The 14,608-nt window shown below is 43.2% G+C and overlaps 1 protein-coding gene across 1 annotated transcript in view; it reads left to right on the top strand.

Annotated features, from left to right (window-relative positions):
* Positions 1–9,746, top strand: part of LOC138520635 (uncharacterized protein C2orf66-like) — a 230,631-nt gene extending 220,885 nt beyond the window's left edge. Inside the window, exons 3-4 of the mRNA XM_069632940.1 lie at positions 8,529–8,705; positions 9,603–9,746. Of these exons, the coding sequence (XP_069489041.1) occupies positions 8,529–8,705; positions 9,603–9,617 (192 nt within the window). The 3' untranslated portion in view covers positions 9,618–9,746. The remainder of the gene's footprint in view (positions 1–8,528; positions 8,706–9,602) is intronic.
* Positions 9,747–14,608: the final 4,862 nt, after the last annotated feature.

The following is a 14,608-nucleotide window of genomic DNA, read 5'->3' as shown; positions in this document are numbered from 1 at the left end:
GTACATCTAAACAAGTTGGTAAGCCCAATAATGGTTCTTATACTTGAGCCACGCTTAGAACCCTGCGAAAGAACTGGACCCATGCATTGGATCCCTGACCACTCTGTTTACGCCCTCCTACCCCTTCTCCAGCTTTGTATGGGTTCCTGATTAATGCTCACTCTCTAATTAATCATCATCTTGATATGTCTGCCTAACTCCCCACACATGGACCTGATATTGCTTATATTACAGAAAAGTGGATTTAAAATACATCGGCACATGATCTAATTGAAGCTTTGCCACCTGACTATGCAATTATTCACACAGACCGTGTGGTGACTCACCCAGGTGGAGGAACAGCATTCTTAAATAAACGGCACCTTCAGTGCAGTAATATTCACACTTCTCCTAACATTAAGATAGAACACTGACTAGTTCAGATTTCCTTTCCACCCACGTATGTTTTAATTGTGTATCGCCCACCACGGAGTGACTCTTTATTTGTGGATGCTTTCACTGATCGGGTCACAGTACTACAATTGAAATATGCTTCCCTATATATAAAGGGTGACTTCGCCTTGTGGCCCGATGATCCTTCAGATGTCCATGGCTCTAGGCTGGTCAACTCACTGGTAGATTTACAGCTTCTACAACTAGTGAGAGTCCCTACTCACATTAAGGGCCATACGCTAGACTTGGTCTTTGCTGTGGAAAACATAGCAAGAGTTCCTACTCGTCTGCCTGTCGTATGGTCCTGTCACTTTTTAATACATTTTGCAGTAATCCTGCCATCACCTCCCTTGGTGGTTAGCCCACCAGACGCACCACTTCGCTCTTGGAGGAAAGTAGATCTTACAGTTTTATCATCACAAATCCAGTCACACTTCAAACAGTCTTCCCTAACGGTAGACTATGATCATCTGGCTGTTTTACAGGAGGATTTTTCACTCGCTACTGATGACCTGGCTCCCCTTAAAATGGGTAACATCATACAGAAAAGATCTTCACTGTGGTTCTCAGATTCCCTCCGCTCATAGAACTTTTATACAGACAAGCAGAAATAGTCTGGCGTTCTAAATATCGAGCAGAGGACCGAATTCTATTGAAGGCTTGTCGTTCAAAGTACCACAAAGCTATAAAAGCGGCTAAAACCGAATACTATACTGCCAGGATTTCATAAGCTTTGAATCAATCTAAAGAACTGTTTTCAGTAGTTGGGGAACTCTCATCCCCCATGTCAGTCTCTTCCACAGGTGCTCCCTTCTCAGACTCTTTTTCGCACTATTTTATTGAGAAGATCACCAATACTAGGATGAAAATATCAGCCTCCATTGAGACTATGATATTGCCATCCCCTTCTCTGTCGTCTTCTAGTTCTCAGCCTAGCCAGACAACCTTCTGGACTTTTGCTACCACTTCTGAGGATCAGATTTGTAAAATCATTATTCAGTTGAAATCCTGTTCCCCCATTGGACCCCATCCATCTTGGAATTCCAAAGAATTTTAGCTCAGACATTTCCGCTTTGGTGGCCATAGCTGTACATTTCTCACTATGACGAGGCAGAATCTCATCTAATTTAAAACATGCTTTGGTGACACCTTTGGTAGAGAAACCGACCTTGGATCCTACTTCTCCAGTGAACTTCTGGCCAATTTCACACCTCAAATTCCTTATGAAATTGCTGGAGCCTGTTATTACACCCCAGTTGAGATGATTTTTAGAGGAGGATTTCATTTGAAACCCTTATCTTTTGGGCTTCCGTCTTTATATGGGCACAAAAGCAGTGTCAGTTATTGATGATTTAGCTAAAATACAAGATCAACAGGGGGTGAGTTTCTGGATTCTTTTGGACCCCAATGCGGCAATTTACACTATTGTTCATAACATTTTTAATGTCACTACCTCGAGTAGGTTAGAGTTAATGACACAGTTCTTGAGTGGTTTAAATCCTTTCTGTACTATCACACCCAAAAGCTATCATTCCCTCTGTTTAGATCAGCTCCCTCTGTCTTATCTTGTGGTGTCTTATCTTGTGGCGTTCCTGAGGGTTCTGCTATCCAGCCCTTGCTCTTTAACATCTACGTGTGCCCCCTGGCTAATCTGATACAGGATCATCGTACCTGTTTTATGCATATACCGATGATACCCAGCTCATGCTCAGAGTTGACCATAATCTTAAGGAATCTGCATCGAGTCTGCGGGGTTGACTAGCAGATGTTGCTGCTTGGATGAATCAAAACTGGTTAAAAGTCAACAGACATAAAACTGAGGATCTTGTGGTTGGTCCCCATACTGCTGTGGACTGCAGATTTCTGACCTCCATCGCTGGGTGCACTCCCCACTTCGGTCGATTCTGTTAAGAACCTGTGGATTAAAATATCGACCACCCGATCCCCAGACCTACAGACCAGCACCAGATGTAGTTCTGGTTTCTTTAACGTGAGAAAATTTTTAAAAAAGTGATGCCTTTTCTACCTCCTGACATGAAATACCGTGTGGTGACATCTGCTGTTGTGGGTAGTCAGGTCATTGCAATGCCACCTTACTGGCCCAGCCCAAATATCATCTAAAAAGATTGCAGGTTGTTCAAATCTCGGTAGCATGCTTGGTGGCTGGTCTTCCTAAATTTACTCATGCCTCACCTGTTTTGAATAAACTTCACTGGCTCCTGGTGAAGTTTAACACCCTCTGCATGATCCATCGGGTGTTACATGAGCAAGGGGCCCTTTACCTCAGCGAGAAGATTACTGTGTGTGTGCCAAATAGAGCTCTTTGCTCAACTGGCCAACACCTTCTCCATGTACCATAGAATAAGAAATCTACGGTTGGGGGCTGGGCATTTTATGTATCAAGCCCTTTTTTGTGGAACACTCTTTCCCTGGCCCAGAGGCTTACAGATGATAACTTAGGTTTGCAAGGCTCTAAAGACTTTTCTCTATCCGCAATAGGTTTTTTGCCTGTTGGCATGTTTCTGGTAATTTCCTTTGTTTTTCTTGCTCTGACTCTTAGCATTCCTCCCATTCACAACACCAAGATGCATCTGGGTAATAGCTGTGCTGTACTAAGTTTCATTAACATAACATAACATAATATTAGCCAACTTAAGTCAGGGTCTAGTATTTCAGACACACTTGTTATTTTTCTCAGTGTCGTCCTTTAGGTTTCTGGGTCCCTTCACTGGTCTCCTTCTCGGTTTTGTGCTTGCAGATTTCATGCACCCATTTTCCTCTCCCAGTGTCTCAGACTTAAGGGTTACCTGTATCTTTTCCTTCTGTCTGCTTGTCTCAAGTGAAAGAGTTGCAGCATTTGTTCTTGCGCTCGTCAGGCTTCCTATCTTAGTTCCTTGTTTTGGGGTCTCAGATCTTCTTGCTGGAGTGAGGGTGTTGCCTTTCAACTCTGGGGAATATGGCGGAGCTTCTGAAGGATAGTCATGTAGAGACAAGGAGACAGGATAAGTCTTACCATTCCTAACAACCAGGGAAAGGATTTCATTTTCCTGAGTTTGAGAGTCTCCCCTCTTTGATGTCTCTCTGATCTTGTTCTGGGCCCATACTCTTGTGCTTCCTCCCACCATAGGTCCGACCCCTTCAGAGCACAGTCTTTACCCTACCCCCTGCCTTGTACTCAGACTGACTTCACAAACCTTCCAATTCTGCAGGTCTACACACTCCTTGTGTTCTCTTTTCGAGATTTCTCCTGATCTTCACCAGTCTTCTCCTTATCTCCTCCTATCACCTACTCTTGATGTCTTCAATCTGTATCTTACCTGCTGCTGCCACCGTCTCCTGACATCCATCAAACACCTTCTTGCTTTTTTCTTACCATCTCATTTTTACGTTTTTGCTACCTTCTCCTGACATCCTTCTACCATCGTCTCCTGATGTTGACCACCTCCCCCTTACTTTCTTTTACTACCTCCAACTCACTTACTTTCAACATCTTATTCTGACACCCAATCCCCTCCTTGCTTTTATTTACCAGATACTCCTTACTTACATCTATCACCTCTTCCTGATGTTCACCAACCTACGCCACCATTGTTTCTTCCACCTCCATCCGACCTCCATCAACCTCCTCCTTATTTTACTCTATCATCTCTACCCGACGTGCACCATTCTCCTCCTCATGTCTCAATTACTCCTTCCACTTCCTTCCCTTCTATCTCCAACACCATTTCCCAACTTCTGCTTTGATACAACCTCCTGCTACTCTCCAAACATTGCATCCTCTCCAGGGTCTTCTCTCCCTCCTGACTCCTCCTTCTCGCCAACCTTCTTCAAACTCTTGACAGCAGCTCCTTCTCCAAACACCCACGCTGTGTAACACGGTCTGGCCGTATAGTGCACTGAAGCCCCCTCACACTGGACCAGACTCTTTATGAGATTCGGCACCCCCGATGACTGATTGGTGAGGGACTGGGATAGGTTAATAAAAGAAGTAGCATCACTGTGAGGGGTAAGAAATGTGAGGCGGACAACTTTGTGAAAGTCTTTCATAAGATGCCTTTTTATTAATTCAAAAGGGTTTGATAAACACCTCACTATCCCTACCCTAACGAGGATTTCCCTGACTATCAAAGTAACTAAAGGAAACCCTCTAACAAAAGAAATATGTCCCTCACACTTGTACATACAACAACCGTAACAAGGTAATATATGGCACTTCAAATATAACCGTACTAACAGTTATGTTCAAAACGTGATAACTGTTTCTCTTTGAAAGCTGGATGAGTTCCCCTTCCCCAGATTCAAACAGGGTTTTCAATCAACAGTTCAAAATAAGGAAGTTGCCTCTTGAAACAAAATTCGACTAACATTCTTCTTGCTCCAATAAGTCTCCCACTTGGACTTGACCAATGAATAGTTCAAAATATTCAACAAGTCTTTTATCTCTCCACTTAGTGACACTTCTTCTTCAATGCGTTTAAACACACCACAGTACTTTAATACTTTTTACCTGGTCCACCAACCTGCCAGGTCTACAACTACAAAGTCTCTTGCCCTGGAATATTCACCTGCCAGGACTCATGAAACTACTAACACTACTACAAGTACTTCTGTGGCACAGTTTACTTCAAACAAGGTTTAAAGTCTCTTGACTTTTCCACAACGTCAGCATTGATTACTTCTTCTGGGAAAACATGAAACACATTGATGCTGTTTGTTCCACACTTGTGATTGCCACATGCAATGCAGGTTATGCTCCTCTCCTGAATACTTTTTGTCAGAAGAGCAGCTTTTCTGCCACTCTCGTTTTCCCACTCTTGTATTAACCAAGTGCTGATAATGGCTTTCTCTCACTTTTGTTCTTATTTGCCCTATCTTGTTGTTGGCAATTCTTCTGACCCACATAAGCACAATGACACATTTCTGGCCTGTTGGCCTAGTCCTTATTCTGCCACTTTCGCCTCTTCATATCAGCTCGGTATTCAAAACACATATTATTCTGCTTTACATCATTTCGATACTAAAATGGATTATTATTCTGCTTTACATCTGTTCGGTTTTCAAAGTAATTATTATTCTGCTTTGCATTTGTTAGGTATTCAAAGTACCTGGATCTGGCCAGCGGGCGATCACGGTGCACTCCGATGTCACAATATGCTAGTGAACTCACCGGATCTTGCGTGCACGTCCGCTCGCTCCGCTGACAACAGGTATTCTGCTTCTTCTGCCCTGTTCGACCGGGAAAACTGCTTCTCTGCAGCCCACGCCGGTTGGAAAAGGAGTGTTCCTTGCTCCCAGGGCTCTCCGGTGCTCGCCTGCCACAAGATCCCAAATTACTATGGGGAAAGCTTCTAAACTTCCCGCTGCACGAACTCTGCAGCTATGGTCTTCAGGGGGAGATTTTTCAGAAACAACACTTCTCACTGCACAACCTTTGCAATCAAGGTTTCTGACGGTAGAGACCCTCTCAGAACTGGCATCTCTTCGGCAAACAACGGTCACTCTGGCGCCTCTGCTCTCCCTCAGCTGCTACTGCAATGTGGCATTACTGCCATCACTCCACTTCCCACTAGTGCTCTCTATGGCCTGCACCTGTGGGGGCCTTTTATGCGTCTTAGTCTCCCTCAGGTGTGGGTCATTAACCCTATAAGGGTGCAACATGCAGTCCGGTGCCTCTTCATCCCTCTTCATCGTCCCAGTACTTTGGGCGTTGTGGGACTTGAAGTCCCCAATGTTCCCATTTCTTCTTTTAAAGGGAATTTTGTTATCAACTTCATGTCTATCCTTTCTTACACTTTCTAAACGAGTAGTATAAGGATTTAATTAGTGGTTTGGTTTTTACAGGGGAATTAGGGTTTTCAGAATCTGTAATGTTAATGTTTGAAGACTCACATATAACATTCCCCTGTTGATCATAGGAACTGTCATCTCCACAAATGTAATTTTAGGAAGGGGATTTTTACTCCCAGTAAATGGTTGGTCATAACAGTTTCCGCCACCCTCTGGATAATTAGCTTTGGGAAAGAAAAGCTCCCTCCGACAACAAGCCATTACATATTCCTGCATCACTAACACTTCCTCCTCTGAGGTATATAGCTACTGCGTCTTTCCCAGCAGAATCCTCTTGTTCCCATAGCGCCCTTCTCATCTGAGGTGATCCCCCCGGCTAGCCCCACCCACAGGGTTGGGATCAGGTAGCGGTTGCCTTCCCCTGGCCACCCCTACGAGGAGACTTTAGGCAGGGTCATTTTGAGGACTCCGCAGAATTCATCAAAATCACTCTGAAAGCCATTCATTCCCAAAGGCTAAAGTACTTCGTCGATAATCTTCCGAAATGTACACACCAAAGTGACTCCTCACATCACACCCTCTATTCAGGAAATTCTTGTTCCCCCAAATTTTAGACTCCAGAAGGTGGGAGGTAGAAGACTGGCCATCAAGGCGACAGAACTCTGGAACACTCTCCCCTTTGAACTTTAGGTGACTGGAACCAGATCACCTAAAGTACAACCAAGTCTGAAAACTCTCCTTTTCTATCAAGCATTTTGCTCTGAGGCCTAACACTTTATCGCCGCAGAACCTTCCCCACAAGCTCCTCAGCCTTAGCTCGCTAGTTATGCAATTGTGAATGGACTCACTTCCCAGTACCATAAACTGATTTGTTTCTGTTTTGCGTCATGTTTTACCTAAAAGAAATGTAAGCTTTACTGGTCTCCAGAAGCCTTTAGTCGGGCCTGCTCAGCATGAACATTTCACCTATCCTAGGTCCTTCCTCCCCCTTCTCCCCCTCCCTACTAACCATGGCACTCTGAAACATCTCGCACATCTGTGGTGCATTCATAAATCTCTATATTAAGCAGAAAATCTTTCAGTTTGTTCCTTATACAATTCCACACCATTCCACCAGTCTGCACCAGATTTTGCATAGTTAGCTATTAGGACCCTCTGGACATTACTGGCTGCATGACATTTGGACACCCCACCCCTTTCCCCAGATTTCAGGCCCCTTCACACATGAGACAGCTGCCCGAAATCGGCGAAACATCAATGCAGTCGTCGAAGGTGTGGACAAAGCTCATTTTAAGTGCCGCAACGCAAAGAACAAAACTCAAAGGCCCCCACTGGGACTTCCAAACTATGTTTCAAGGCCCTAGGACGCACTGTTTCTGAGCTATTGCACCGCAACGCACTGCACCAGGGTGAGGCGACAGGTGGGGAGAGCGCACAGAAGGTCCCAGTATGCTGCAGCACGCCAACGCTTGCCTCCCCTCCATGTCTGCTCCGGGGTATGCCAGCCAGCCACAGGTACCCATTCTCAGTGCAGTGTACTTTAGAGTGCAAAGCACATCAAGCGATTAGCTACTCTGAACAGCGACCTACATGATCATTGATTTTCAACAATTGATGAGAGTGTTCGCATGTCTGTCTACAGAACCTGTGCGGAGTATGGGTACTTTATGCTAGTACCAAATAAATAAATTAATGTGATGGGCATCATGTCATATGGTGAGCAGAAGCTTTTCCCCCTTAAATACCAATTTTTTACTTGGCTCTGAGATCCTCCCGCCTACCTTATTCAGGCAGAAACATGCAACTTCCCCCTATCTCGCCTATGTGAGCATACATTTTTAACCCATCTCTTTCTTTTTTCTTTTCTTAACTCTCTTTCGTGATTTGGGATCGACATGGCTGTTGCCATTTCGGAAAACTGTCAATATGCACTGGCTAATATGGCTTATTGTGCAACTAACTGTCCAAAATTCACGATTTCTACAAAAACCGAGAAAAACATAACATATGCATCTTATAGGAGACTTTCAGAGGTGTACATGATGATTTTAAAGTTTAATATCGACATTTACTAGGGGTTTTACATATTTATTTCTGGAATTAGCACCTTGCTTATACTTGAAAATGAATATACAACATCATGAAACTCTTGCCAATATCTAACTTGATTATTATGTATATATTTTGGCGGCAATACACCTGCACACAGTGTGATTATAAACAAAAGTATTTTGACATATAAACTCTGCACGTATGCACTGACGGATACTGCTATAAACTTGATGCAAATGTGTGCCTTGTCTTCCCAGTTCCTGAGTGCCTTGCAATCTTACTTCAGCGGCAAAGGGATCCATATCGATAGGACGGCTCCAGCCTTCCTTGTCTTGTCCACGAAAACCCAAGAGGTCAGAAATCCTGGAGGCTATGGCAAAGAAACCACTGCACGGGGAAGACATGCCTACGATTCTGAGAAAGATGTGGAACAGGTATACAACATTCTATAACCCCAGCCAGAAAGGAAAAATATTGCTCTCCATCAATCCTTAATCCGCCAAAACTAGAAAATAAATAATTAGTTGGCACATTTAACTGATGACGATGCCAATTCCGACTTCCCAACAACCACAGTATCTACCTGGTCACTCGCTTCAGTTTTACCTTATACCACTGTACTTCACCAATGTACTCCTTTCCCTGTCTTTCTACTCATTTGCCATGATCCTTGCTGAAACCCTTTTCCCCTTTAATGTATTAAAATCGGCATTACAAAGTGATTAGCATCATCATGTGCCCTGCACGGGAGGCATTAGTCTTTATCTCCACATCCTTGTACCCAAACTTTGCAAACGTTTGTCTTTTTGTTTGTGATGATATTTAAGATTGAAGCCTATTGTGGGTGTGTGAACGTTACCTGTAGGGCAATCAAGATCTTCACACCCGACTACTCCTGTCCACAATGTCCCCCTTGCAAGTTTGAGAGGAGTATCTAATAACTCCAGAACCAAGCTACTGATTATTAGTTCAAAGACACATTGAAAAGGAGCATCTGCGTGCAGAGCAACCTGCTGATTTTCAGAGCCTATATTTAAAATAAAAGTTGTATATGTATGTTTGGAATACCCCATTTATAATATTGACTATTCATGAAATGCCGTAAAAGCACTTTTTTGTGAAACCTGTTGCCCAGTTTTGTGTGCATTAAACACTTGTTTATAGGCGCGTTATAAATGCCCTATCATATCATATTATTACATATAAAACGTTTAGCCCTATCCCTGTGAGAAGTGGAAACCGCCCCTTATTGCTGTTTCAAATAGAATAAAGTGGTCCAGAGTAGATGTGTCTTCTCTATGAGTAATAACAAAATGCTTCTTTTTTGACAGGGTGAATTTTACTGAACTTGCCTTCATTCGGGTTCCACTGCAGATTCTACAGCCTACATTCAAATGCCTGCGGAAAATGGACATCTTTTATCTTTATCCGCTAATAAAACACTATGATGTATGTAATACTATGATGTGCAGTATGACTGGATAATTTGGTAAATAATAAAAATCAAATATTTTACTCACTGGCTTTGGTAATAAATGTTCCTGTGAAAAAAATAATTCAGTCAATCTTGGGGATCCGGTGCCACTAAACCGGCATGGTGGTAAAATTAGGAGCGGGTTGAAACAGACAGTAGCATGTTAGTATTAACAGATTTGATTCAATCTAAGTGGTATCATCTAAGTGTTTTGAAAATATCTTTCCCATTGTTTTATTTGATGAAAGAGGGTGGGTTCCAGCTTGGACTTCCATTTCCTACTTCTATCTACTGCACAAACCACAGTGTCAGACTTCTTTATTTGGCTATTTGGGGAGCAGGTGCAAGTGGATCTAGGTCACCTGGCCTAAGCACCACCCGCCTTCTTAGCCCTGTCTCTTCCTTCCTGCTCTTAACTATTAGATCAAGGGCATCTCTGGCCCGGGCGTCCTAAGCGAAGGGCAATTCCTGTTTGGACCTGTTCAGACCAGGAGAAACCAGGGCCTGACCCCCTGCTCAGACAGCAGGTAAGCATGCACCAACACTTGTTACTCCCTCTGTGCCCACAGGCCATCCCCACCCCCTCTGGTCCCCCCGTGATGTTCCCTTGTGCCCCCACCATTCTCACACACAGGTGATGCCTGTTTTGCTTGATTCTTCTACTCTGCTACCCCTTCATCCCCCTCAAGCCTACTTCTGCAGGAGTCTGTCCTGATGAATTCTGGTTTCACCATCACCGTCTTGTGGCCAATGCTGGATTTGACTTTTATGGACTTCATTCATTCACGGTGCGTCAGCCTTTCTCAAGTCTCATGCTGGACTTCCTTTGCGTCTTGTTCTCATGGTGGCCCTGAATCATGCTGTTCCCATCTTCATCTTGTATCCTGGCTTGCAACATTATGTGTTACTACTGACTTCTGCAATTGTATTCATTCTCCCCTCTTGCTTCTCCACTCTTTTGACTGCTAACTCTTTGTTCTCTCCTCCTATCCCTTCTCCCTTTTCCTATCTCCTCCCCTTACTTTCTTCTATGCACTTAATCTATCAGAATTGTCCCTGGAACTAGTATGATAGCAACCTCGTCTGTCTCCTCCCCCCTCCCCTTACTGGTGTTTTCCTCCCCACCCGCCCTCCAGCACTATATGAAATGTCACCAGGCCTAGTATGATAGTCGCTTGTTTTGTTCCTCCCCTACCTTTCTGCACCCCTCTCCCTCACCTCATGTTTTTCTCCGGCTCTACCAGAAATGTCGTCAGGCCTAGTACAGTAGTTGCATGTCTGTTTCCATTTCCTTCCCACTCTCCCCCTCCCTTCAATATCTATGTCTTAGCTCTTGCACTATCTGAAATGTCGTCAGGCCGAGTACGATAGTTAATTTCACATCCTTACTGTTCATGGCCTGTAAGAATGTCATTGTATTTTCCCTTGTTCCCTCCCTTGCCTTGAAGCACTTTGAAACACATTGTGTATAGGCACTATATAAATAAACTATCATATAATATCATATCATATTTAGATTTTAAACCAAATGAATGGTTGGTTTAAAGGGAGTTTGCTCAATTTTCATGTGTTTTCCCTCTATTTTATAAACCTATGGGTTCAGCCTCAAAAATAAAATCTACAAAAAGAAATGACAAATTAAATAAATGCCATAACAAAAAAAAAACATTACAGATTGAATATCTTACAAGGAAAACATGTTAAGCATAATACCTGCATATTCCTACTTTTTGAGAGGGTCTATTCTCCCAATGCACATTTTCCATCCTACAACTTTGATTAGGTTCCTTTTGATGTTCTTGTTTCTTCCCCACCAATGCTTCATCACACTAACCACTACTTCCATCACCCAGTACCTCCCTACCAACCCAGGCTTCGAAAAAGGGCAACCTCTTTAAGATGAATGCTACAAACATTTCACATTTTAATTAAATGTGACTGTATTTTCTAATTGAATGTGTTTTTGGTTATTAACACATATTACTTCAATGGGAAATTAATTGTAATTTATTTTGAAATGAATTTGTTTTTGATGTGCGTTTTTAATGTTTTGACAATATACATTTTTCAGCTGGTTTCCAAATATATTTTTCAAGTTAGCTTTAAATAGTAATATAGAACAACATAATCCCTAATTACACAATCTCCTATGGTATTACAAATAATATACACAAAAAAACATCCTTATTAGACTCACTGTTAACGTTTCAAATTCTGTAACTGATTGCATGATGTCCACCTTTTTCTGGACTTCTGTTTCATGCCAGTGGCACTCCAGGGGTGGTTAATGCAAGTGTCTTTCAGCTGGGATTCAAGAAAACCTTGAAAGGGTGTAGTCAGTTGTCTTTGTAGTATGAGAGCAAAGCTATGTCCTGCATGGTGGAAAGAAAAGAAATGCAGATGCCTTCATGTTCGTTCCCCATCCACTCCCAGACACAGCTGTGCTTCTCTACACCTTCAAGCAAAACAGTTTGTGAGGCTCAACAGGGCCTCACATTTATTTTTTTCTAGGGGTGTGCACAATCTATGAGGTGAAATAAAAAGGTCTATGGGTATACTATACAATCCAAATGCAGTGTTTCAAACAGCAGATGCAAATCCCCCAGAGCAGGAAGAATTGGCGTGTGCTGGGAAAACCACAAAAGTCTTTTTATTAGTATTTTAATTGCCTTCCCAAGGAGGTCGAGAATTAGACCTTTAGGGGCATTGGGTTCTACTGCCTGATTCAAACTGATCAAAACATACAGATCCCCATTGGCATGTCTGTGAGGATCACACCCAAATTGGGCCATGCTCTGAAGGATGTTTTTGATGTAGGAGTGGGAGTCTGGGGAAACCTTGGCATCCTGTTGTTCTATTTTGTGTACAACCCCTTCAAAATATGGAATGGCAATAGTGTGGCCCAATTGATATGAGAACAAATCTGAAACCCTAAATGGAGAAAACCACAAAAAGACTAACAATGGGGTTTGGCTCTACAGACGCAACTTCGGAGAGTGCCTGCTAGCGGTCATCATAACCCCAACCCATTTTTAAAGCAATGGGCCCCACAGATACCTTTGGAGAACATATACTTCTCCTGCTTCCCCACTGCCCATACTGAAGACTACATGCTAAAACATGCCTTTGGACAGTGTACAACATATGAAGATGGCATGGAGAAATAACTGGTGTATTTTACCAAAAAGAGGGGACTCCTTTAAAAGCTGAAATCAGACCCTAAAGCAGTGCTTAATTTGTGCATGTGCTGTCTGGGGCTGAGCACCTGGACATATTTTACACGCCAAGAGTCATTGCTTTTTGCTTTAGCGTACAAAGTTCTTCCCCTAGAAGCCATCAATCATATAGAAATAAGAAGGTAGCAGGGAGACGCCTCATTACGAGTATGGCGGCCCGGAAACAAGGGTGCCGGTAGCAACATACCATACCCTTTCCAGACTGCCATACTCCTACAATGCTGCAAGGGGCTATGGATCCCCTGTAAGGTCTGACCTGCAGAGAAGTCTGGCCCCTACCGGCATTGTCTTCACTGAAGCACCGGCACCCTTAGCAACGGTGCTAGTGCTGCAGTGTCCCCATTCCCATGGCACAGGAAAGGGAATGTACAGTTTCCGCGATCCCATAATAGCTTGGTGACATGCACGTATGTCCTTTCAATCATCTTTTTCTTTGTGTGTTTCCACAACATCCATCTGGAGCCCTCTGTAATCACTCTGTGGTTGCACATAAAGAACATGCTTGTTTTAAATTGCAAGTCAGCTCCCACTGTACATCTACTGCTCATCTAAGACTATGCCAATTCATGAATGTAATATCACCGGCAACAGGCAACTTAGTACAACTTCTTCTTTAAGGATATATGGAGACAGAAGGCAGAGTGTGGATGTATGCCCTATAGCGCAGGGCATTGGGAACCACAATAAATGCCAAAACCATGTGATTTCCTCCTAATGGATTTATTAGGCAAGTATGTGCAATAAGGGCAAAGGAAAGGTCATTGAGAAATTCTCACACTCAAAAAAAGTAATATGAACTACTATAACTGCCAGGATGAGCTACTTTAGGTCAATATGTCCCCTACCAAGGAGGGTGGCCAGGCCTGTTGCCCCTGTCGGTAAAGTTCCAGTTCTCAAAGCTCTTCAGAGGTTGCTCCACTGCAGCTCTTTTGGCATTGTGAGCCCATGGCATTCCTGAACCCTCTTGTTCCTTAGTATTTAGAAATCACAGTGGGTTGTATCACATCATTCTCTTGAGTTGCAGGATTGTGAGAAAGTGCCACAAATCTACCTTTGGTTGTCCCACGTGGGTGACCTGTTGTCAGTCTTAGACAATCTCCTAGGGGGTGTGGATCACTATGCCCCCCCTACTCTTGTATCTCAGGGCCTTTGTGCACTGTGTTACTCCTGGATTACTCCTAACAACATACTCCTATGGACACACTAACATAAGACACAAAGAAAACACATGAATCGATTCAACAAAAGAAACACTTTTATTCATACATAGCAATGCATGATGCAAACACTACTATAATGCAAATCTCAAATTTGCCACTTTATGCTTTTGGTGCAAATCTACCATGCAATGCAATTACTATTAGCCTTACAGGCTTCTAATGCAAGCAATCTAATAACTCCAATCCACACCATTCCTCTCTTTCTCTAAGACAAACCCTGTCTGATTACCCCATATATCATGTCAGCCAAAGCTCTATGTGAGTGTCTGTTCTAATTCCCCATGCAAGTGTCTTATTCAAATCAATACTCCCCTCTCCAGCTCACTCTGCCAGTCTGGTCACTTGAACTGCCTCAATGCCGCTGCCAATCTCTCGAACTATGCTCTCATCATAATGCTTCCCCAAGC

Source organism: Ambystoma mexicanum, chromosome 13 (genome assembly GCF_040938575.1).
Source record: "Ambystoma mexicanum isolate Mex_15411 chromosome 13, UKY_AmexF1_1, whole genome shotgun sequence".
NCBI lineage: Eukaryota > Metazoa > Chordata > Amphibia > Caudata > Ambystomatidae > Ambystoma > Ambystoma mexicanum.
Note: the sequence above shows the minus strand (reverse complement) of the source record. Positions and strands in the feature narration are given on the sequence as shown.